The sequence below is a fragment of the Hylobates moloch genome, unplaced genomic scaffold (assembly GCF_009828535.3).
Source record: "Hylobates moloch isolate HMO894 unplaced genomic scaffold, HMol_V3 SCAFFOLD_15, whole genome shotgun sequence".
In the NCBI taxonomy this organism is placed as follows: domain Eukaryota; kingdom Metazoa; phylum Chordata; class Mammalia; order Primates; family Hylobatidae; genus Hylobates; species Hylobates moloch.
Window position 1 is genome coordinate 49,621,029 of NW_026652290.1, and position 26,193 is coordinate 49,647,221.

Consider the following 26,193-nt stretch of genomic DNA (forward strand, 5'->3'; position numbering starts at 1 on the left):
GCTGGGAGTTTGACTCTGGGTAATAGGAACTAAAACAGCCCACAGAAGACGGCAGTAGACCTGAGGCAGGATTCCTGGTTAGGCTTTTGGGGAGTGGGAGGGTGGGGAATTGAGCTAAGTATAGTGACTGAAGGGGTCCCAGAGACCTGGTGGAGAGAACGGTAGCATTGCTGGGCAGGGTGGATCAAGGCTGCCCAGTTGAAATAAGCCTGCAAATAGAAACTCCAAATTCAACAATCCAAAGATAAGTACACTATAAGTAGGGTGACCATATCTCCTGCTTTCCCAGAAATAATCTCAGTGCACAATGCTAGTCCCAGCATCATACTACTGTCAGCCTCTTTCATTCTTACAGTATCCTGGTTTGGACAATCAATTTCATGGTCACCTAACATATGAAATTAAAATAGTAGAACACGGCTGGGCATGGTGGCTCATGCTTATAATCCTAGTACTTTGGGAGGCTGAGGTGGGAGGATTACTTGAGGCTGAGAGTAGGAAGCCAGCCTGGGCAACATATGGAGACCCTGTCTCTGCAAAAAAATTAAAATTAACCGGGCATGGTGGCATGTGCCTGTAGTCCCAGCTACTCAGGAGGCTGAGGAAGGAGGATCACTTGAGCCCAGGAGTTGGAGGTTATAGTCAGCCATGATTGCACCACTGCACTCCAGCCTGGTCAACAAAGCAAGACTCTGTCTCTAAAAAAATAAAAAAGTGGCAGCTGCCTGTAATCCCAGCTAGTTGGGATGCTGAGGCAGGAGAATTGCTTGAACCCAGGAGACGGAGGTTGCAGTGACCTGAGATCGCATCACTGCACTCCAGCCTCCAGAAGTGACAGAGCGAGACTCCATCTCAAACATAAAAATAAAATAAAATAAAATAAAATAAAATAAAATAAAACAGCCTGAAGAAAATAATTGAAAGTGGACTTCTTGTGTAGATGAGGGGATCTTACAAATTACCCAAGAGTACCAAGAAATACAAGAAACACAAACATAAGCACTATCTTTATTAAAACTACAGATTAAAACTCCAAACCATGCGAGGCGCGGTGGCTTACGCCTGTAATCCCAGCAATTTGGGAGGCTGAGGCAGGTGGATTACCTGAGGTCAGGAGTTCGAGACGACCCTGGCCAACATGGTGAAAACCCATCTCTACTAAAAATACAAAAACCAGCTGGATGTGGTGGCACGTGCCTGTAATCCCAGCTACTCAGTAGGCTGAGGCAGGAGAATCGCTTGAACCTGGGAGACAGAGGTTGCAGTGAGCCGAGATTGTGCCACTGCACTCCAGCCTGGGTAACAGAGCGAGACTCTGTCAAAAACAAAAAACAACAAAAAAACTCCAAATCATAAACCAGGTGGAGGCTGACAGAGGCACTTGAGATTAAGCAGGAAAAAACCGGAGCTCACTAGCCCAGCTAACTAAGAGCCAGCCCAGCTCACTAGCAAGGTGGGGGCCGACCTGGGAATAGGGTGCTTTACGCATCTTAGAAGAACACTGAAATAACGTATTAGAAAAAATGTTTTTAACTGAAGAAAAATTACCAGATAGAGGAATTGAGGCTGGGCATGGTGGCTCACGCCTGTAATCCCAGCACTTTGGGAGGCTGAGGCGAGTGGATCACCTGAGGTTAGGTGTTCAAGACCAGCCTGGCCAACATGGTGAAAACCCGTCTCTACTGAAAATAAAAAAATTAGCCAGGCGTGGTGGCATGCGCCTGTAGTGCCAGCTACTTGGGAGGCTGAGGCAGGAGAATTGCTTGAACCCGGGAGGCAGAGGTTGCAGTAAGCTGAGATTGCAGTGAGACTCTGTCTCAAAAAAAAAAAAATGAATTAAATCTATAGAGTCCATCTATTGTGTCCCAGGAAATATTGGCCCAGAATAATAATTCCAAAATGCATAACAGTGAGATTTCTGGATTTCATAGACAAAGAGATAATTCTTGGAGCATCACGGCAATTACTTCACTTCTTTGTTTTTTTTTTTGTTTTTTGAGACAGAGTCTCGCTCTGTCACCCAGGCTGGAGTGTAGTGGCACGATCTCGGCTCACTGCAAGCTCCTCCTCCCAGGTTCACACCATTCTCCTGCCTCAGCCTCTCAGATAGCTGGGACTACAGGTGTCCGCCACCACACCCGGCTAATTTTTTGTACTTTCAGTAGAGCCGGGGTTTCACCATGTTAGCCAGGATGATCTCGATCTCCTGACCTCGTGATCCACTCGTCTCGGCCTCCCAAAGTGTTGGGATTACAGGCGTGAGCCACGGTGCCTGGCTGGCAATTACTTCATCTCTAAGGAAAAATAAACCAGGCTGACTTCTGATTTCATTACAGCAACACTCAATTCTAGAAGACAATACTTATACGTTCTTCAATAAATAAAGTATAATCCAAGAATTTATACTCAAACTTTTACAGGATAAAAGCAACAAATATTTTTAAACATGAAAAACTCAGGGAATATAATTTTCTTAAGTTGTTATTTTGAAGAGATAGGGTCTCATTTTCTTGCCCAGACTGGAGTGCAGTGGCACAATCAGAGCTCACTGCAGCCTCAAACTTCTGGGCTCTAGCAATCCTCCTGCCTCAGCCTCCTGAGTAGCTGGGAGGCACACGCCAACTATGTCTGGCTAAATTTTAAAATTTTTTGTAGAGACAGGGTCTCGCTATGTTGCTCAGGGTAGTCTTGAACTGCTGACTTCAAGCGATCCTTCTACCTCTTGTCTCCCAAAGTGCTGGGATTACAAGTGTGAGCCACCACACTCTGCTCTATAAATTATTCTTGAAGAAACTAAAGCAGGATCATAACTTACCGCAAAATGGGGTGGGGAAAAAACTATGGCAAAATAACTGTTAATAATAATTCTGAATCTGTTTAACTGTAGGAGTAGAATTAAAACAAATGTGGGATTATGGTTACACAGCAGAATGTATGATTTTATAAACCTACTAATGTGGAAATGGTATAATTAACATCTTTTATATCTAGGAATCCAAATATCTCATTCAAAGCTGATTTAAAAATCAAGTGATAAAGATATTTATAAATGTAGTTAATAAAAGCAAATACTAAAGAAGGATAAAATCATTTACATTAGGTGAGGAGAAGAAAAGGGGTAAAGAAAAAGGAGGGAAATTACAATGTCATTTTTATTCAGAATAGGGAGTTAAAAGACAGTTTGAAGAAACTGAGGACGATGTGTATTGCAGATTATGATTATAAGGCAACTCCTTGAATAAAAATACAAACCTTCCAAATTATCAGAAGAAACACAAAACACAATAAACACAAAATATGCAATGCAAGAGTGAAAAAAGAACCAAAAGGGCTATGAAACAGCATAATATAGCTGTCACATGAATAGGGCTCAACTCATCTATGGCAAGATATAGATTTTCAGATTTAATCACAAAGCAAAACTTAGTGCTCTAATTCAAGGAATTACCTAAAATAAAGGGTTCAGAAAAAGTGAAAACAGCAAAGGTTGTTTGGGGTAACAAACAAAATTCAGCAGGGTTATTATAATATCAGACAAAGTTAAATTCAGGGCAAAGGTTAAATGAGACAAGAAAGGTCATTTTATGATGAAATGAGAAAATTCCCAAGAATATAAGACAAATGAGTATTTATGCACAAGTAACATGGAACTATTTATAAAGCAGGACTTCAGAGAAATAAGGAGAAATAAAAACACAATAGTAGCAAAATATTCTAATTTACCTTCTTCCGATTATGTTAGATCAAAATACATCTAAGGTCACAGATATAATATAATTGACAAATTATATCTCATTGATACATATCAAAATCTGTATGTTGAAAACAAAGAGTACATATTACTCTTGAGTGCCCATCAAACATTCACAAAAATTGACCCCATTTTATGTCGCAAAGAAAACTCAAGTATTTCAAAAGTAAAAAGTGTTACAGGCTGGGCACGGTGGCCATGTCTGTAATGCCAGTGCTTTTGGAGGCCAAGTTGGGAGGATCATTTGAGATCAGAAGTTGAAGACCAGCCTGGGTGACATAGTGAGACACTGTCTCTACAAAAAATTTACAAAAATAAAAAAAATTAGCCAGACATGGTGATTCACACCTGTAGTCCCAGCTGCTTGGAAGGCTGAGGCAGGAGAATCACTTGGGCCCAGGAGGTCGAGGCTGCAATGAGGTATAATTGTGCCACTGCACCTCAGCCTGGGTAACAGAGCAAGACCCTATCTCTTGGGGGAAAAAAAAAGTGGTACAGAAAACACTGATCTCTGATCACAGTGAAATAAAACTAAAAATTAATAACCAGAAACAAAAGCCTCTACCACTTGGATATTTTAAAACTCTGGGCCAGGTGCGGTGTCTCATGCCTGTAATCCCAGCACCTTCAGAGGCTAAGATGGGCAGATAATGAGGTCAGGAGTTTGAGACAAGCCTGATCAACATGGTGAAACCCCATTTCTACTAAGAGTACAAAATTAGCCGGGTGTGGTGATGTGTGCCTGTAATCCCAGCTACTCAGGAGGCTGAGAAAGGAGTATCGCTTGAACCTGGGAGGTGAAGGTTGCAGTGAGCCGAGATTGAGCCACCACTGCACTCCAGCCTGGGTGACAAAACAAGACTCCATCTCGGGGGAAAAAATAAAATAAATAAATAAATATATAAAACTCTCATACTTCCACTTCAGATTTTAAAACTACATTAAGACAAATCAAAACCAAAATTTTAGAAAATCTATAAAATAAAAATAGTGAAAATGCTTTACGTCAGAAATTATGAGCTATATCTAAAGCAGTACATACCTAATCTACATCTAAATGCTAAGTCAGCCCCCACCTCTTGCTTTTTTTTGAGACAGGGCCTCCCTCTGTCATCCTGGCTGGAGTGTACTGGCACGATCTTGGTTCACTGCAGCCTCGATCTCCTGTACTCAAGCAATCCTCCCGCCTCAGTCCTGAGTGGCTGGGATTACAGGTGTGCACTGCCATGCCCAGTTAATTTTTTTATTTAGAAGTCGGCCTTAAATACTTATATTTACCAAAAAACTCAAGAAGTTAGAAAAAACAAAAAACAAAAATACCCTGAAAGGAATACCCTGAAACACCCTGAAAAAAGGAATAAACATAAAAGCAGAAATTAATAATTAGAAATGTTAAATTAAGTTTAGCCTAAAGCTGCCTTCATACATACTTTAAGTTCAGCCTCTAGGTTCCTCCATACATAGTGAACTGTAACCTAACAATGTGCAAACAGACTGCATGTAACCTACTCTTCTGCTAATCACCGAGTTTCAGCCAATCACAGGCATCAACTGTTTAAACCCTGTTCAAATAAGGCAAAAGCTGAGCTGTAAGCCATCTGGCTGTTTCTGCACCTCACTTCCATTTTCTGTATGTACTTTCTTTTTTCTGTCCATAAATCCTCTCTGACCACGTGACAGTGCTGCAGTCATTCTTAATCTATTCTGCTTAGGGCAGCTACCAGATTTAGGAATCAAATCATTCTATGCTCAAACTGTGTCTTAAGTTTTTCTTTTAACAGGGAACAATAACAACAAAAATAGTAGATGAGCTTCAAGTTAGTCTAAAAAGAGAGGGAAAAAAGAAAAATATTTTTAAAAGAAGAAGAAAAAAGCTCCAGTATAACCAAAAACATAAACCTAAGAGCTTGTTCTTTAAAAAAAAAAATACAATTTTAAAAGTTAACAAAATAAGCAAAAATACACAAAATAAGATATTTGGGAGAAGTTAAAAGATTCACACAAGACTACTTTCCTCAACTTTATGCAAATACACTTGAAAATCTGGAAAAAAAAGGATAATTTGTTTTAAGAAATACAGGCTTTATTAAAATTAACTCTAGAATAATTTTTAAAATGTAAATTATAAAACTGCCACAGAAGAAACGTTTCTAGCCTTAAAAGATTTACCCTCCACAAAGAAAGCATCAGGCTGGGAGGGACATTTTTAACTGGGAAATGATCAAACCTCAAAGAATAGATAAATTTTAATGCTCCTTAAATTGTTCAGAGTAAAAGGAAAAAGCAAACACGCCCAATTTTTCTTTTTTCTTTTTTTTTGTAGAGATGGGGGTCTCACTATGTTTCCTAGACTGGTCTTGAACTTCTGGCCTCAAGCACTCCTCCTGCCCCAGTTCCAAATTCTTTATGATGTGAGCATAACATTGATTCTGAAACCAAACAACATTAAACATTCAAAATAAAAATTATTGCCCATCTCATTTTTGCATATCAATGCAAAGCTTATAAATATTAGCAAACAGAATCAAGCAGTATATTTTTAAAAAATATGACAAGTTTATTGCACGGACAAAGTGGGTTTTTATTAGGAATTTATTATAACTAGGACTCATTACTTCAATATGAGGAAATCCGCTGTCACCCGGTTTGCTCGTCCTTACAGACATCTCCCTCCTCTTCCTCTCTTCCTTTCCGGTGAAAATGTCTTCAAGTTACCTCTACCAAACCAAAACTTCACCCCTCTTCTTTTATTCTTTCCTCCTCTCTTCTCAGAACAAAGGGGTTGTTGCTGACCAGCCCAGGGCTTCTTATTTGGGGCCAGATCATTCTTCCTTGTGGGGCAGTCCTGTCCTTCAAGTACGATGTTGAGGAGCACCCTCGTGTCTACCCACTTAGGTAGCAGTAGCATCTCCCGCATCTTGACAACCAAAAATGTCTCCAGAGCTCCCCAAATGTCCGCGGGGCGGCGAGGAGGGGCAACACCGGCCCTGGTCGAGAACCACTGGTCTAGCTAGGCTCGCCCCTCTACCTGGGCACCGCCACTTGCCAGAGTTGGTTATTCTCCCTGGATCCTTTCCTTCCTCCTCATTTGATCTTCACGCCCTCAAATATGACCAAAGGTCCTGTCATTCCACTCCTGCAGCTTTCACTAAGATCTTAGGCCGCTTCCATGTCAAGAAACACAGTGGCTCTTTCTAACGCCTGGCCATGAGGCACCCTGGAGGAGGAGCGGTGAGGGTAGGGAAGATGCTGAGTGGGATGTTGACCTTGCCGACTTCCAGGCGCCTCCACGGCATCCCGGAGGAGGCATTGGGCGGTGAGGGTGCAGCGGCGGGGTGGGGGGGTGGGCCCCGCAGGATGAGGTGTCCGTGTGCGGCTAGCGCCACAGGCAAGACTGGGCCCCTTGCGGGGCAGAGGTGAGGCCGTGAGCATAGCTCTCAAACTGGAGGGCGCCTCAGAATCACTTGACGGGCTTGCGAGAATGTGGACTGCTGGGCCCCACCTTAGTGCAGGAAAAACCGAATAGCCTCGGTGGGACGGAGAATCTGCATTTTCTCGAGTTCCCAGATGAGGCTGAAGTTGCTGGTCCGGGCACCACCCTTAGAAAACCGCCGGTCTAGAGTGCGGAAATGGGGCCCATTTCCCCATTTCTGTCTTCCATAGATTACTCTCGCTGCAGTGTTGACAAGGTTAAATAGGAATCTTTGTCTTGGGCTTGGTTTTAGGGAGCATTCCCTCTGTATCTTCACCGAGTGTATTCTATCACATTAAGTACATTTCTGTTTATGCCTAATTACTAAGAGTTTAAAAAGTCAAGGGTGGGTGTTGGGTTTTTTGCCCAAATGCTTTTGTGTATCATGCATTGATATGATCCTGTAGATTTTCGTCTTAAAATTGTTAACATAAGTGGTCACATTGCTAGATTTTCTTTCTCTAAAACCCTGGGCTAATTTAAAATGCACTTTTGGATTGTTCACATCAGTAAGCTAGCATCTTATTTAGGGTTTTGGTATCTGAGATTGGCATATAGTTTACCCCATTTTTATCTGTGTTCATAATTAGGATTAGGCTGTCCTCTCTGATTAAATTGGGAAACTTTCCATCATTTTCTATGCTCTGGAATAGAAGAATTATCTGTTCCCTCAAGTTTGGCAGAACTTGACTGCAGACTGCCTGGGCTGCTGCTGGTGTTTTTTTTAGGAAGTTAGTATCAGTATTTAATTACCTTTTCTTTTTTTTTTTTTTTTTGAGACGGAGTCTCGCTCTGTCGCCCAGGCTGGAGTGCAGTGGCGCGATGTCGGCTCACTGCAAGCTCCGCCTCCCGGGTTCACGCCATTTTCCTGCCTCAGCCTCCCGAATAGCTGGGACTACAGGCGCCTGCCACCGCGCCCGGCTGATTTTTTTGTATTTTTAGTAGAGACAGGGTTTCACTGTGTTAGCCAGGATGGTCTCGATCTCCTGACCTTGTGATCTGCCCACCTCGGCCTCCCAAAGTGCTGAGATTTCAAGCGTGAGCCACCGCGCCTGGCCCATCCTTTTCTTTTTTTGTTCCTTTGTATATAATGTGTCTTTATTTTTCTGGATGCTTTTAAGTTTCTGTGTATTTCTGGCTTTGAGCAATTTGATTATGATGTGTCTAGTTTTCCCAATCAAAATAATTTAAATTTAAAAAATACTGCCTGAGTGCAGTGGCTCATGCCTGTAATCCCAGCACTTTGGGAGGCCGAGGCGGGCAGATCACCTGAAGTCGGGAGTTTGAGACCAGCCTGATCAACATGGAGAAACCCCGTTTCTACTAAAGAAAGTACAAAATTAGCTGGGCATGGTGGTGCATGCCTGTAATCCCAGCTACTCTGGAGGCTGAGGCAGGAGAATCACTTGAACCTGGGATGTGGAGGTTGCGGTGAGCCGCGATCATACCATTGCACTCACTCCAGTCTGGGCAATGAGAGCAAAACTCCGTCTCAAAAAACAAAAACAAACAAACAAAAAAAAACAAAAAGTGAAATATTTAGGTATAAATCAACAAAACACATGCAGGATCTGTATGTATACTGAAAACTACAAAACATTGGCGTAAGAAGCCAAGGAAAACTTAAGAGGGATATACTGTGTTCATGGATTGGAATAGTCAACATAATTAAGAAGTCAAGTCACTCCGAATTGATCTACAGATTTAGTGCACTTCCAACCAAACCAAGGAAGTTTGTGTGTGTGTGTGTGTGTGTGTGTGTGTGTGTGTGTGTGTGTGTGTAGATACAGACAAGCTCATTCTAAAATTTATATGGAAAGTCAATGAAACTAGAATAGTTAAAACAATTTTGAAAAAGAAGTTGTGGGACTCACAATACCTAATATTAAGACTTACTATGAAGCTAAAGTAATCAAGACGGTTTGCTAATAGCACAGGGAGAAACACACAGATCAATGGAACAGAATAAGAGAGTCTAGAAATAGATCCACAGAAATATAATGGATGGAGTTTGTTTTTGAGACGGAGTTTCACTCTTGTTGCCCAGGCTGGAGTGCAATGGCGTGATCTCTGCTCACTGCAACCTCTGTCTCCTGGGTTCAAGCGATTCTTCTGCCTCAGCCTCCCGAGTAGCTGGGATTACACGCATGCGCCACCATGCCCGGCTAATTTTGTATTTTTAGTAGAGACAGGGTTTCTCCATGTTGGTCAGGCTGGTCTCGAACTCCCCACCTCAGGTGATCCGCCCGCCTCGGCCTCCCAAATCCTGGGATTACAGGCGTGAGCCACCGTGCGCAGCCTGATGGATGGAGTTTTTTAAAAACTGCAAAGGCAACTCAATATAGAAGGCACAGCAGGAGCCCCGCCCCTCTTGAGTTGGCGGGGCGGGAGTTCCCCAGGTGCAGCTGCAGTCGCCCTGCTGCGGCTCTGGCCCAGCATCTCTGTGCTCTTGGGAACCTGGGAAGGCTCCACTGCCCCTCGCAGGCTCGGAAGTGCCTGCTCCTGCTGCCTGGCTTCTCCCTGCTGTTGATGCCTGCTTCAATCTCGGAGCAAAGTCGGGCTGAGCCAGGGTGCTGTCACAGCCCGGTCGGGAGTGCACACGCTCGGGGCAGCACTGACACGCCAGCCCCCTGCCTCCTTGGCCCCCTCCGGACTTGGGCGCCAACAGGCACAGGAGAGCGGCCGAGGTGGGGGCATGAGGACAGCCTGGTGTTGGCCTGCAGGTACCCCTTGGCATGAGCAGCCTGGGCACCATGAACAGCAGCAGGATGCAGACAGCTCCACGGTGGAAAGGGGCGGGTCCCTGGTGAAGCCCCACCTTCAATCCTGGAAGGGCCTGAAGCCTGGGGGCCAGGTCACCAGTCCCTGTACCAGAGCAGGGAACTTGTGGTGCTTTTCCCCAGGCCTGCTCATGGCCACCTACGGCCGCCCATGGACCAATCAGCACTCACTTCTTCCCCTCTGAGGTCCATAAAAAACCCTGGACTCAGCCAGACTCAAAGAGAGGACAGGTAGATGGGGAAAAAAACAGCTGCAGAGAGGAACTACCCTTTCTGCTGAGAGCTGGACACTTGTTGGGATGAGCTGCCTACCAGAGAGGAGCTACCCTCTCTGCTGAAAGCTGAACACTTGTGGGGAAACTCTGGCTATGGAGAGGAGCTGCCCACTGCAGGTCTCTTCTGAACTATTCTGTTGCTCAATAAAGCTCCTCTTCATCTTGCTCACTCTCCACTTGTCTGCCTACCTCATTCTTCCTGGATGCAGGACAAGAACTCGGGACCTGCCAAATGGTGGGGCTAAAAGAGCTGTAACACAGGCTGGGTGCAGTGGCTCAAGCCTTTAATCCCAGCACTTTGGGAGGCTGAGGGGGGGCGGATCACCTGAGGTCAGGAGTTTGAGGCCAGCCTGGCCAACATGGTGAAACCCTGTCTCTATTAAAAATACAAAAATCGGCCGGGTGCGGTGGCTCACACCTGTAACCCTGGCACTTTGGGAGGCCGAGGCAGGCAGATCACAAGGTCAGGAGTTGGAGATCAGCCTGGCCGACATAGTGAAACCCTGTCTCTACTAAAAATGCAAAAAAGCTGGGTGCGGTGGTGGGCGCCTGTAAAACCAGCCACTTGGGAGGCTGAGGCAGGGGAATCGCTTGAACTTGGGAGGTGGAGGTTGCAGTGAGCTGAGATCCTGCCACTGCACTCCAGCCTGGGCAACAAGAGCAAGACTCCATATCAAGAAAAAAAAAAAAAAAAGAGAGAGAGAGAATGTGGTACATATACACCATAGAATACTACACAGTCAAAAAATGAGTAAGATCATGTCTTTTGCAGCCACATGGATGGAGCTGGAGACGATTATCCTAAGCAAACACAGGAACAGAAAGTTAAATACCTCACGCTGTCACTTAAAAGTGGGAACTAAACACTGAGTAAACATGGACGTAATGATGGGGACAACAGACACGGTGACCTGCTTGAGAGTGGAGAGTGGGAGGAGGGTGAGGATGGAAAAACTACCCAGCAGGAACTATGCTTATTACCTGGGTAATAATAATCTGTACACTAAACCCCCAAGACAGTCAATTTATATAACAAATCTGCACATGTATCCCTGTACTTAAAAGTTGAAAAGAAAATTGTGCTTTTTTTGGCCTTCTCTCCCTCCTAAGCCCTCAGGCCTTTGAGCTTGCTGCCCTTGTGGATGGGGTCTCGTCTCTTTGGTTCTTGCCTGCCCTTTCTCATCATGTCTCTTTTCCAGCATCACTTCCTAGGAGAGGCCCTCCCTGCCCACCCCTGCTAATCCCTCCACCTCTCTCCACCATCCCATCGGCGTGTGGTTTTTGTTTTGTTTTTTTCTTGCAAAGAAAAAAAGTGGGCTGGACGTGGTAGCTCACTCCTGTTATCCCAGCACTTTGGGAGTGGGAGGCTGAGGTGGGAGGATCGTTTGAGCCCAACATAGGAAGACTCCTGTCTCAAAAAAAAAAAAAAAAAAAATTACCAGGGTGTGGTGGCAGGCCCCTGTGGTCCCAGCTACTCAGGAGGCAGAAGCAGGAGGATCCCTTGGGCCCAGAAACTCAAGGTTGCAGGGAACCGAGATCACGCCACTGCCTCCACGCCGGGTAACAGAGCAAGACCCTGTCTCCAAAAAAAAAAAAAAAGCAGACTATACAGGGGTACATAATATTTATTCATATATTTACCTGAGAATCATCAGTTTTACTAAGGCTGTATGATGTTAGCACGATATTGGTTCTATCAGTCTCTCCGCAGACACTTGCTGTAAATAAAGCAGAGAGGCTTTCAGAGTGCACCCTGTTTTGGTTCCTCCATACTGTTGTCTGGATCCCCTTCTAAAACATAAGTTCCAGAATGGCAGAAACTTCGTCTATTTGGTTCACACTCGACACAGTTAGTGCTCAAAGTCTAACGACACAGGCCTGCTTCTCGGTTTGCACTGCTCCTCCATGGTAGTCTGTGCAGTGGGAGGAGGCAGCCCGGGCAGGGTCCACGGAGAAGACGCAAATCGACAGCGCGGCAGCGCGGACCTTCCAGAGGCGCCCGGCGCCCGGCGCTTACCGCTGTCCGTCCTCGAAGCCCCGCCCTGGGGCTCCGCCCCCGCCGGCGCGTGTTCCTTTAAGGACCGCGCGCGCCGCGGCCTCGTTCTGGGGCCGGTACCTGCGCGCCCGCGCCCCGGGTTCCCCGCCCCGCTCCCCGTCCCGCGCCCCACGCGCGCCCCAGCGTTAGGGGCTTCTCCTCCGCGGCGGGCATGTCTGGCTGGCCCCGGCAGCACGGCGCGGCCCAGGTCCCCGCGCCCACGACGGGCTAGCGCGCTAGGCCATGATCCGGCTGGGCGGCTGGTGTGCGCGGCGGCTCTGCAGCGCGGCGGTTCCCGCGGGGCGGCGCGGGGCGGCGGGCGGGCCGGGCCTGGCGGGAGGCCGCGCCCTGCGGGTGCTGGTGGACATGGATGGCGTGCTGGCTGACTTCGAGGGCGGATTCCTCAGGAAGTTCCGCGCGCGTTTTCCCGACCAGCCCTTCATCGCGCTGGAGGACCGGCGCGGCTTCTGGGTGTCGGAGCAGTACGGCCGCCTGCGGCCAGGGCTGAGCGTGAGCGTCCCCGCCCCGCCCCGCGCCGGGCCTCCTTCTCGCCCCGGGCCTCCTTCTCGCCCCGAGCCCCAGACCCCGCCCCTGCGCGGGTGACCTTGGACGGTCAGCGCCCCAGCCTTGGGGTGGCCCTCTGGTAGAATGGAGTCTGGGGGGGACTAGGGGCCACAGCGCGCCGGGAAGATGCAGCCCCGCGCTCAGGATCTGTTGGCTGCCATCCAAGGCTTCTGAAAATGCCGGAGAGTACAAAGTGTTAATATACCTAACTCTCCAACTAAAGCTGGCTTCAAAATTTGTGGCATATTTGGCCTCAAGTCGTTTGTTAAATTTTTAGAAAAATAAACGTTGTAAGTTGTCCTCTTTCACCCCGACCGCAGTCACATTCCCACTTCTTTGTCCCCAGGACTTTGATGGGTGTCTTTACCCATCTTTTTTGCTGTTGTCCATCAAAGCATAGCTTCTAGGGGTATTTGAGGTCCAGAGAGGTTGTGTGACTTTCTGGGGGTCACACAGTGAGTCAGTGGTCCAGGTGAGGTGGGATCCACCTCATGTCTTATCCCCTTGCAGAGCTGGCCTTCCTAAACACCTGAGCTCAACCCCTACCATCCGACTCCCAAGGTGTTCTGTCCAGGATGGATAGAGGGGAAAGATCCAAGGAGGGACCTTTACACACAGATCTTGGTTGGTAAATTTGAAGTATTTTGCAAAAGGAACAGGGGATTTTGGTATGCACAAAATTAAAGAGGCTGAGTGTTTTCTGGCATCCCTTGATTGGCCACCTAGGGTTGCTGCTGGAGGGTTTGATAAAGAGGAGAAGGAAGTTACAAGAGCCCGTTTTTTAGCCACAAGTTCACTGCATCTTCTCTTTTGTTGGGTAGATATTATTATCTCTGTTTTCCAGATGAGGAAACTTGCCCCAAGTCACATGCTGCTCAGGGGCTCAGTCAGGACTCAAACCCAAGTCTGTCTGCCTCCCAAGCACAGTTAGTGCTCCCCACTCCACAGTCCTGTTCTCCGTACTACTGTCTCTAACAAGTGACATTTCTTGTGACTTCAGAAAGATGCCTCATCAGTAATGTAGTTTGTTGAGGGACAGGTGTTAAAAAAGGAAAACAAGTACCATTTGTCTCCATGAACACCAGGCACTTCAGAAGGTGACTTTCACAGAGCCCAGTGTGCTGAGCTCTTCCAGGGCTGATGCCTAATGATAAACTTTAAACCGGAGAAAATGCCCTGGTACTTTCTGCAGCCTCAGGAATAGGCTCCAGTGTGCAGCGAGTGTTCATTTATAGACAGCGCTCGGCATGGGGAGTCTGGACACCATATATCCACCCAGGAGTGTATTAACGTAGAAACCAAGCCCACCCCCAACTCTGAAAAGTGCAGCAGCTTTTCCAGTTCTTTGTGCAAATATGTAGGCTCTGTACGTGCGGGGTTACTGGTTTCCAAGCACAAGGCAAAGGCACGGGGCAGTAAGGAGGGTGCCCTGGGAGTAATCTGCTGGCTTCCCCTACTTCCCTTCCTGAGGCACGGCTTGCTGCTGTGGACATCCCTGGGCCTCCCCTTGGCCAAGCTGGCCCAGTATCTGTGGTTAAAACAATCCCCTCCACACACGTGGCTCCTTATGTGTATGTAGGCATTTCTACTTTTCAAAATTCTGCTCTGTGTGTATTCCCTTTGGTCTTCACAGTACTCCATGTGGGATGTGAGGATCAGATGTGTTTCAGTAATAAGCACACATTTGCCTAGTCCCTGTGGTTGCTGAGAGTGTTGCTGGTGTGCTGTCAGGGCATCCTCCGGCCGTCCATGTGACAGGGTGGCTGTCTTTCTGTAGTGTGCAGAACAGCTGGCAGAGGCACTTACTGCACTGCACACGTGGGATTTAGGCTCCTGCTTCTCATAGGCCGAGATGTGTCTCCCCTCTGGTTGTGACTTTCCCCTTGCCTGACCCTAGAAAAGGTGCTGCATTCTGGCCCTGCAGCAGAACAGGGGAAGGAGAAAGGCAGTGGGGGTTGGGGAGTGGGGAGGAGAGGGTTGGTGTTGGGGGTTCACCTCCCAGCTCAGCTGCTGTTTTGCTGTGTGACATCAGGTGGATCTCTTCCCCGTTCTGAGCCTCAGTTTTATGACATGTAAAATGAGGGTCTGCATTTTTGCTTTGCAACTCTAAAAGCAGCAGGATCCTTTTTTTTTTTTTTAATGTACTTATTGGCACCTCAACATATAAAACTGATAAAAGCAGAGCTCTTCTGATTAATGTGGGGAGGATCCTCGAGCTCCCTGAATTGTCCTTTTACCCTGTCTCCCCCTCCCCCTTATCCCTCATGGCACCTTAAAGATCTCTGAGTCCCTCCAGTTCTCAAGTTTAAGGACTTTACTACCATGGTAAGAGCTGGTCCAGCCTCAGTTTCCACAATGCTTTTGGCCACTCGAATCCAGCCTAGCAAGCACGCAGTTCCTGACGATTGTCCTCAGGTCCCAGAGAGCTCCGGCAGATGTAGGAGTCCATGGGCCTGACACCTTAGCTGGTCTCTGCTGGATCCCAACGAAGTCAGGTCCATTCTGGAAAGGGGTTCGAAGTCCACGTACTCTCTGCACTTCCCCCAGGAAATACGTCCTTGGGTGTGTGTTTGGGGGAGTGAGAGGAATGCAGAACCACTCCCCCTATAGCCTGGATATACTTCCCAAGATGAGGGCAGTAAGGTGCTGAGGACCCTAGAAGTAACTTGCTTTTCTCAACTTCTCAGGAGAAGGCCATCAGCATTTGGGAGTCAAAGAATTTCTTTTTTGAACTTGAGCCTCTGCCAGGGGCTGTGGAAGCTGTGAAAGAGATGGCCAGCCTACAAAAGTAAGTTTGTCCTCCCAGCCCTGCCCGGCCGGGCCACTCAGCCCTGTACCTCCTTCCTGCTTCTTCCCTCCTCTGCCTTCTCCTTTCTCTCTCCTTGGCCCTTCGCAAGGCTGCACTTGCTTCGTCATTACTGAGCCTGGGGAAAACCACCAAATACAATGATCTCAGTTTGTAGGCTGTGATGTTTTGATCCAGGAACTTGAGGAAATACCCAGTTTAATTTGATCTGGTTCCCTGGGTGTTCAAAGCTCATTTATTCAATGGCCGGATGTGGTGGCTCATGCCTGTAATCCCACTTTGCTGAAGTGGGCGAATCACCTGAGGTCGGGAGTTTGAGAACAGCCTGACCAACATGGAGAAACCCTATCTCTACTAAAAATACAAAAATTAGCCGGGCACAGTGGCGCATGCCTGTAATCCCAGCTACTCAGGAGGCTGAGGCAGGAGAAACACTTGAACCTGGGAGGTGGAGGTTATGGTGAGCCGAGATCATGCCATGGCACTCGAGCCTGGGCAAGAAGAGCAAAACTCCATCTCAAAGCTCATTTATTCAGCAAATATCTCAGAACTGACTGTGCTAGATACTGCAGGCCCCAGTGTTTCAGCAATGAGCAAAGTATAGTCCTTGCCTTCATGGAGCTTCCAGTCCAGACAGAGCAGACATTAAAGAATCACAAAATGGCCGGGCACGGTGGCTCACGCCTATAATCCCAGCACTTTGAGAGGCCGAGGCAGGTGGATCACCTGAGGTCAGGAGTTCGAGACCAGCCTGGCCAACATGATGAAACCTTGCCTCAGCCAGGTACGGTGGCTCACGCCTATAATCCTAGCACTTTGCGAGGCTGAGGCAGGTGGATTGCCTGAGCTCAGGAGTTCGAGACCAGCCTGGGCAGCATGGTGAAACGCCGTCTCTACTAAAATACAAAATCTTAGCCGGGCGTGGCGGCATGCAGGTGTAGTCCCAGTTACTTGGGACTCTGAGGCAGGATAATTGTTTGAACCCGGGAGGCGGAGGTTGCACTGTGAGCCAAGATCGTGCCACTACACTTTAGCTTAGGCGATAGAGCGAGATTCCGCCTCCAAAAAAAAAAAGAAACCCTGTCTCTACTAAAAATACAAACGATTAGCTAGGCGTGGTGGTGGGCACCTGTAATCCCAGCTACTTGAGGCTGAAGCAGGAGAATCTTCCCTGTTCTGAGCCTCAGTTTTATGACATGTAAAATGAGGGTCTGCATTTTTGCTTTGCAACTCTAAAAGCAGCAGAGTCCTTTTTTTTTTTTATGTACTTATTGGCACCTCAACATATAAAACTGATAAAAGCAGAGCTCTTCTGGTTAATGTGGGGAGGATCCTTGAGCTTGAACCCAGGAAGTGGAGGTCTCAGTGAGCTGAGATCGCTCCATTGCACTCCAGCCTGGGCAATAAGAGTGAAACTCTGCCTCAAAAAAAGAATCACAAAGTGAAGACAATCACAGATTGTCCAAAGAGCTGAAGGAAAAGAGGTTCAGCGGGAAACCTCATTTAGAAAAAGCGTTTAAGGAAAGAGAAGTAGTATTGCTTGAGATATTTCTGTTTTGTTCTGGTGAAATGAGTAGTTCTATGGACTGAAGCCCCCACTCAGTGACCTGTTGACAATTACAGAGATGTGCTTCCCTGAGAGCTTTTTAAAAACAGCCTTATTGACATATAATAATGACATACCAGCTGGGTGCCGTGGCTGATGCCTATAATCCCAGCACTTTGGGAGGCCGAGGTGGGCGGATCAAGAGGTCAGGAGTTTGAGACCAGCCTGGCCAACATGGTGAAACCCCATCTCTACTAAAAATACAAAAATTAGCTGAGCATGGGGGCAGGTGCCTGTAATCCCAGCTACTCGGGAGGCTGAGGCAGGAGAATCTCTTGAACCTGGGAGGCGGAGGTTGCAGTGAGCCGAGATTGCACCAGTGCACTGCAGCCTGGGCGACAGAGTGAAACTTTTTTTTTTTTTTTTTTGAGACAGAGACATACCATACAGTCCACCTATTTGAAGCATGTAATCCAGTGGTTTCACAAAACCATCTGCAAAGTTGTGCAACCATCATCATATCCGCTTCAGAGCTTTTTCATCATTCCCAAAAGAAACCCTGTACCCATCAGCAGTCACTCCCATTCCTGTGCTCCCTGCCAGCCGCTGGCAACCACTAATCTGCTTTCTGTCTTTAGGAATTTGCCTATTCTGGGGATTTCATATAAATGGCATCATATAACATATGGTCTTTTGGGTCTGGCTTCTTTCATTTAGCACATGTTTTCAAGGTTCATTCATGTTGTAGTATCTATAAATACTTCCTGTTTTTATGGCTGAATGATATTCCAGCCATTGGATACGTATGGATCTAATGTATGGACTACATGTGTTGATCCATTTATCAGTTGATAGATGTTTGGGCAGTTTTCACTTTTGGGCTACTGGGAATAGTGTTGCTATGAACATTCGTGTAAATATTTGTTTGAATCTTGTTTTCAATTCTTTTTTTTTTTTTTTTTTTTGAGGCAGGGTCTTGCCCTATCTCAAAAAGGCTGGAGTACAGTGGCACAATGACGGTTCACTGCAGCCTTTACCGCCTGGACTCAAACGATCCTCCTGCCTCAGCCTCTAGAGTAGCTGTGACCACAGATTAGCTACTACACCCAGCTAATTTTTCATTTTTTGTAGAGGTAGGATCTACCTATGTTGCCTAGGCTGGTCTCAAACTCCTAGGCTCAAGCAGTCTTCCTGCCTCAGCCTCCAAAAGTGCTGGGATTACAGATGTTTTCAATTCTTTTGAGAATATACCTAGGAATGGAATTGCTAGGCCATAGGATAATTCTATGTTTGACATTTTGAGGAACTGTCAAACTATTTTCCAAAGCAATTGTACTATTGCACATTTCCCACTAGCATCATATGAAGGTTCCAGTTTCTCCATATCTTTGTTGACACCTGTTAATTTCTGTTTTACTTTAGCCATCCTTGTGGGTGTGAAGTGATTTTGTGAGTTTTGGTTTGCATTTCTCTGATGGCTAATGATGCTCAAGCATCTTTTTTTTTTTTGAGACAGAGTTGCTGACCTTGGGTCAGCAATGGCTTCTTCATATGACACAAAAATGCAAGTGACAAAAGAAAAATACAGAAAAATTGGACTACACCAAAAGTAAAAACTTTTGTGGTTTTTTTTTTTTTTTTTTTGAGACGGAGTCTCACTCTTCCACCCAGACTGGAGTGCAGTGGCACGATCTTGGCTCACTGCAACCTCTGCCTCCTGGGTTCACTCTATTATCCTGCCTCAGCCTCCCGAGTAGCTGGGACTACAGGCACCCACCACCACACCTGGGTAATTTTTTGTATTTTTAGTAGAGACGGGGTTTCACCGTGTTAGCCAGGATGGTCTTGATCTCCTGACCTTGTGATCCACCCTCCTCAGCCTCCCAAAGTGCTGGGATTACAGGTGTGAGCCACCTCGCCCATCCTAACTTTTGTGTTTCTAAGGATAAAATTAAGAAAGTGAAACAAAAGTCTACAGAATGAGGGAATATATTTGTAAATTATGTATCTGATAAGAGACTTGTATCTAGAATATATAAAGAACTCTTATAAGTTAACAATGAAAAAAAGGCAGGCACAGTGGCTTATGCCTGTAATCTCAGCAGAAAGCCAAGACAGGAGGATCACTTGAGGCCAGCAGTTCAAGACTAGCTGGGGCAACATAGTGAGACCCTGTCTCTACAAAAAATACAAAAAGGTAGTGGTGTACCCAAAAGTAAGTTATCCTGTGCCTGACCTTGTGGAAAAGCTAACAATAAAAAAAGACAAATCAATTGAAAAACTCAACAAAGGATTGAATGAACATTTCTTTAAAGAAAATTTAAAATGTCCAGTAAGTACATAAAAAGATGCTTGAGGCCAGGTGTGGTGGCTCATGCCTGTAATCTCAACACTTGGCAGGCTGAGGCGGGCAGATCACTTGAGCTCAGGAACTTGAGCCCAGCCTGGCCAACATGGGGAGACCCCGCCTCCACTAAAAATACAACAAAAATAGCCAGGCATGGTGGTGCATGCCTGTGATCCCAGCTACTTGGGAGGCTGAAGTGGGAGGATCACTTGAGCCTCAGGGGGGTGGAGGGAGTGGGGGGAGGGGCAGGTTTGCAGTGAGCCAAGTTCACACCACTGCACTCCAGCCTAGGTGACAGAGCGAGACCCTGTCTAAAAGGAAAAAGATTCAGCTGAGCACAGTGGCTCACGCCTCTAATCCCAGCACTTTGGGAGGCCAAGGCAGGTGGATCACCTGAGGTCAGGAGTTCGAGATCAGCCTGGCCAACATGGTGAAACCCCGTCTCCACTGAAAATACAAAAAATACAAAGATTTGCCCCTGTGGTTTCTTTAAGAGTTTTAGTTTTGGGCCGGGCGCGGTGGCTCACGTTTGTAATCCCAGCACTTTGGGAGGCCGAGGCGGGTGGATCATGAGGTCAGGAGATCGAGACCATCCTGGCTAACACGGTGAAACCCTGTCTGTACTAAAAATACAAAAAAATTTAGCTGGGCGTGGTGGTGGGCGCCTGTAGTCCCAGCTACTCAGGAGGCTGAGGCAGGAGAATGGTGTGAACCTGGGAGGCGGAGCTTGCAGTGAGCCAAGATTGTGCCACCGGACTCCAGCCTGGGCCGACAGAGTGAGACTCCATCTCAAAAAAAAAAAAAGAGTTTTAGTTTTAGCTCTTCCATTTAGGCCTATGATCCATTTTTAGTTAATTTTTGTATATGATGTGAGGTAGGGGGTCAAACTTCATTCTTTTGCGTGTAGATATCTTGTCGTCCCAGTTCCATTTATTGAAAAGACTACTTTTTTCCCACTGTATTGTATTCACACTCTTGCTGAGAATTAATTGAGCATCAATATAAGGATTTATTTCTAGACTTGGATAACTTTTATTGGCCACATTTTTGCTTGAATTTAGCAACCCGAATGACAAATCAAATGTAAGGTATGATTTGGCCCTCATTGTTTCATATAAATGCCTCTAAAAATTGTCAACTTTCAAAGTTCTAATATGATAAATAGGTGTCAGAGAAACACAAAATACAGAGTTTGAGTTGAATCGTAGACCTTATTTGGTAGTAATTTATCTTTGGACGGGAGTCCAAGTCCTGCAGAATAGTGAATTTTATTCTGGTTTATGGTATGAACTTGATGTATTGTGTTCCCATAGCAAGAGTCTGAGAGGCAAAGAATATGTGTACAGCATTCACACTTAAGCTTTCAAAACCCTGCTTGTGGCCTGGATCAGCATGTGCTGACCTGCAGCCACATGGCTGTGTCCTGGGGAGCTGCAGGGCATGGTGGTTTGGAGTGGGGTTCTGGACATTGGCTGCCCAGGCTCACATCCTCACTTCCCCAGAATCTCATTCCCAGATGTCAGGCAAGTTATTAAACTTTCTGGGTTTCAGTAAAATGGAGATAAGGAGAAAGTCCTCAGTATATGTGCCTGGCACATAGCAGGTGCTCAGCAAGTGCTAGCTGCTACTGTTGCCATTCTGTAAGATTTAATAGGCATATCGCAAGAAAAGCATCTTTAAGCCACCACAGTATGGGAAACAATGGATTAGATTGGCTTTTTCACCGTAGAACTTTTCAGAGCTTTTAACTGCTTGTGTGCTTTGTGACACTTCATTGGGGTAGTAAGGGATGCAGCTTTCTTCAAAAGTATTCTAGTGGCCAGGCGTGGTGGCTCACATCTGTAATCCCAGCACTTAGGGAGGCCAAGGTGGGCAGATCACCTGAGGTCAGGAGTTCGAGGCCAGCCTGAACAACATGGAGAAACCCTGTCTCTACTAAAAATACAAACAGATTAGCCAGGCGTGGTGGCGCATGCCTGTAATCCCAGCTACTCAGGAGGCTGAGGCAGGAGAATTGCTTGAACCTGGGAGACGGAGGCTGCGGTGAGTCATGCCTGTAATCCCATCACTTTGGGAGACTGAGGCAGGAGAATCACCTGAGCCCAGGAGTTTGAGACCAGCCTGGGCAACACAGCAAGCTCCTGTCTCTACTGAAAAAAAATAATAATAATAAAAAGAAGCCAGGCATGCTGACCTGTCCCTGTAGTCCTAGCTACTTGGGAAGCTGAGGCAGGAGGATTACTTGAGCCCAGGAGTTCAAGGCTGCAGTGAGCTATGATCACGCCATGTACTCCTGCCTGAGCAACAGAGCAAGACCCTGTCTCTTAAAAAAAGATATTCTAGGCTGGGCGCTGGCTCACGCCTGTAATCCCAGCACTTTGGGAGGCTGAGGCGAGTGGATCACCTGAGGTCGGGAGTTCGAGACCAGCCTGACCAACATGGAGAAACCCTGTCTCTACTAAAAATAAAAAATTAGCTGGGCGTGGTGGCACATGCCTGTAATCCCAGCTACTTGGGAGGCTGAGGCAGGAAAATTGCTTGAACCCCTGGAGGCGGAGGTTGTGGTGAGCCGAGATTGCGCCATTGCACTCCAGCCTGGGCAAAAAGAGCAAAAATCTGTCTCAAAAAAAAAAAAAAAAAAAAAAAAAAAGGTGGGGCGTGGGGGAGCCGAGATTGCGCCATTGCACTCCAGCCTGGGCAAAAAGAGCAAAAATCTGTCTCAAAAAAAAAAAAAAAAAAAAAAAAAAAGATATTCTAGCCTGGAACATTTTTTTCATAGCTTCTCGATTAATACCTTTGCAGAAATTGCAGTTTGGGAATGCACATCTAGACCATACCCAGTGGTCCTTTATCTCCATTTGGCTCTTAACTTGGTAGAAGATTCCTATGGTCAGTTTGTGCCCATTATCTAGACAAAGCGAAGGGACTCATCAGTAACTGAGTGGATAACTGTATCTGGTGCTGAAGTGGGCACTCTTGAGTACAAGAGATGTGGGCCCAGCAGCAGAGACCAAGGCTGATCAGTCACCCTCATGACTATCCAGCATCTGCTGCATGCTCGGCCTCATCCCAGGGGCTGCGGACACACAAATAGGTAAGAGAGTTCTTACCTTCAAAGAGTTCCCTGGTGAACAGGCTTTGGAACATAGATCTCAAAGTAATCGTGGCGTTGGGGCTCAGGCAGGCAGGCAGGAACTGCTTCTCCCCAGGAGGCTGCACCATTGTGCTGCCATCTTGAGGAATGAAAAGGAACCTGCCAGGTAGTGAAGGGCAAGGGGACTCCAGGTAGGAGGGGAACAGTTGAGCAGACGCCGAGGGGACTCTCCTGAGATGGCCTGTGTGGCACGTCCTGCCCTGTTCCAGCAGCTCTGTGCGTGAGATAGGGCTTCCCTGGGCAGAGCCTCAGGTTCTGAGGAGCTTGGTTTGGAATATCTTCAGGGGTGACCATTCTTTTTATTGTTTGGGAATATATGAATATATTCTTTTTTTTTTTTTTTTTGAGAAGGAGTCTCGCTCTGTCGTCCAGGCTGGAGTGCAGTGGTGTGATCTCGGCTCACTACAACCTCCGCCTCCCGGGTTCAAGTGATTCTCCTGCCTCAGCCTCTGGAGTAGCTGGGATTACAGGCGCCCGCCACCACGCCCGGCTAATTTTTTGTATTTTTAGTAAAGATGGAGTTTCACCACATTGATCAGGCTGGTCTTGAACTCCTGACCTCGTGATCCGCCTGCCTCGGCCTCCCAAAGTGCTAGGATTACAGGCGGCTGAAATATTCTTTAAAAACTCAGGCCGGCAAGGCACCTGGAACCACACTTTGGGAGGCCGAGGCGGGATCACGGGTCACGAGATCGACACCATCCTGGTAAACGGTGAAACCCGCTCTACTAAAAAACAAAAAAATACCGGCATGGTGGCGGGCGCCTGTATCCCACTCCTCAGGATCTGAGGAAGGAAGGCTGAAACGGAGGCGGGATTGCATGACTGAGATTATCCACTGCACTCACCCATCTCAAAAAGAAAAAAAAAAAGACTCCAATAGCATGAGCATGTGTGAAAATGTGTCAGTTGACCTGTCTCCCTGCATATACCCACCTTGGCCCATTCTTCTTGCTCTAGTTAAGAATTTAGTGTGTATGCTTCCAGACCTTTTGAAGTGCACCGCCCTACATATTTAAATATAGATTTACAAATTTATATGTTCCACCTAGCAGTCAGAGTGATTTTTTTTAAACCAAATTCAAATGACGTTAGCCCCACTGAAAGCTCTCTGCTGGCTTCATCTTGTGGTGAAATCCCGCTGTGGGCTGGGAAGGCTGTCTACCATCTGACCCTGCCTTCCTTTCCAACCTCTTGTCTTCCTCTGCTCCTGTCACGCTGGCTTCTTTCCTGCCCCTTGGATGTGCCACACATGTTTCTGGTCTTAGGACCTTTGTTCTTGTTACATCTTCCCAGAATGTTTCTGCCCTAGTTCTTTACACAGCCAGATTGTTTCTCTCTTTCCAACTGAGAACCTTGCATGTTGCCTCCTCACAGAGGCCGTCCCTGACCACTGCAGCTGAGGTCTCTGCCCTCCCCTCCTGGTCGTTCTGTCCCATGACCCTGAGTATGTACTCTAAGCTGAAATTGCACGTCTGTATCTGTCCCTTCCTCTTTCGAGTGTCAGCCCCCTGAGGTCAGGGATTGTCTTGGTTCTGGCCCTATTCTCAGTTCCCAGAATGACGCCTGGCACGTCACACACTCAAAATATTTGCCAAATGAATAACTTCATTTGCATAATCCCATAGTAATTGTTGACTTAAAAAAAAATTTTTTTTAACAATTTTGGAGGAAACCACTCATTTAGAAGGATAAGAACTTAAACCTGATTTTAACATGGTGCTCACTGTTGTGGAGCCTAGAGTAAAAGGCAGTTTATTCATGGGTTCATTAAACAGATATATTTTATGACTTAATATGTATCCAGTACTATGCTAGCACTGGGGATATATATGTAAATAAGACACCTAAGGTCTCAAGTTTCAGGGCAGGTCTCACAGCAGGGAAGATGACAACATACAAACTAAAATAATTTCCAATTGTGATAAGCTTAGTGAAGGAACTAAACAAGGGGCTGTGCTGCAGAGGAAACAGGGAAGGGGCTGCTTTGGGTAGGGTGGGAAGCTGGCTCTAGGGAGCTGAGAATTGACATCAGACCTGAAGAGTAAGAATGAACAGGCCAGTGAAGAGTCAGGATAGGCCTTGCAGGCCAGGAGAGGAGCAGGTGCCAATGCCTGAGCTGGGCCAGGCCTTTGTTTGTCTGAGTAACATGAAGGAACTGGACAGCTGGCACTGGAACTTAGGAAGCATGTGGGGGGCGGCGGGGGTGGGCGGAGGGTGAGGTTGAAGAGAGATTGATGTGATCTGACTTAGGTTTTTGAGACAGAGTCTCGCTCCATCACCCAGGCTGGAGTGCAGTGGCACAATCCCAGCTCACTGCAAGCTCTACCTCCCAGGTTCACGCCATTCTCCTGCCTATGGGACAGAATCTCACTCTGTCCCCCCGGCTGTAGTGTAGTGGTACCATCTTGGCTCACTACTACAATCTCTATCTCCCGGGTAAAATCAGTTATCCTGTTTCAGCCTCCCAAGTAGCTGGGACTACAGATGTTCGCCACCATGCCTAGCTAATTTCTGTGTTTTTAGTGAAGACAGGTTTTCACCATGTTGGCCAGACTGGTCTTGACCTCTTAACTTCTTGACTTCCTGACACCTTGGCCTCCGAAAGTGCTGGAATTACGTGCATGAGCCACCGTGCCCAGCTGTAACTTACGTTTTTTATTTATTTATTTATTTATTTATTTATTTATTTATTTATTTATTTATTTATTTATCTGAGACAGAGTTTCACTCTTGTCATCCAGGCTGGAGTGCAGTGGCATGATCTCAGCTCACTGCAAGCTCCGCCTCTCGGGTTCAAGCGATTCTCCTGCCTCAGCCTCCTGAGTAGCTGGGATTACAGGCACCCGCCACCACACCTGGCTAATTTTTGTATTTTTATTAGAGATGGGATTTCACCATGTTAGCCACGCTGGTCTCGAACTCCTAACCACGGGTGATCAGCCCTCGTCGGCCTCCCAAAGTGCTGGGATTACAGAAGTGAGCCACCATGCCCAGCCATAACTTAGGGTTTTGTCTTTTTGGTTTGTTTGGTTTTTGTTTTTGTTTTTTTTTTGAGATGGAGTCTCACTCTGTCACCCAGGCTGGAATGCAGTGGCGCATAGGGTTTTGTTTTTTGTTTTGTTTTGTTTTGTTTTTGTTTTTTTATTGAGACGGAGTCTCGCTCTGTCACCCAGGCTGGTATGCAGTGGCGTGATCTCAGCTCACTGCAACCTCTGCCTCCTGGGTTCAAGCGATTCTCCTGCCTCAGCCTCCAGAGTAGCTGGGACTACAGGTGCATGCTACCATGCCTGGCTAATTTTTTGTATTTTTAGTAGAGACGGGGTTTCACCGTGTTAGCCAAGATGGTCTCGATCTCCTGACCTCGTGATCTGCCCGCCTTGGCCTCCCAAAGTTCTGGGATTACAGGCGTGAGCCACCGTGTCTGGCCATAACTTAGGCTTTTTTTTTTTTTTTTGAGACA

The 26,193-nt window shown here is 46.8% G+C and overlaps 1 protein-coding gene across 2 annotated transcripts in view; it reads left to right on the plus strand.

Moving 5' to 3' along the window:
* Positions 1-12,380: 12,380 nt before the first annotated feature.
* Positions 12,381-26,193, plus strand: part of NT5M (5',3'-nucleotidase, mitochondrial) — a 44,586-nt gene continuing 30,773 nt past the window's right edge. The window contains exons 1-2 of one of the 2 annotated variants that reach the window (XM_032177622.2): positions 12,381-12,823; positions 15,565-15,665. In XM_032177622.2, the coding sequence (XP_032033513.1) occupies positions 12,557-12,823; positions 15,565-15,665 (368 nt within the window). In that variant the 5' untranslated portion in view covers positions 12,381-12,556. The remainder of the gene's footprint in view (positions 12,824-15,564; positions 15,666-26,193) is intronic. The other variant, XM_032177621.2, reaches the window with a different exon arrangement.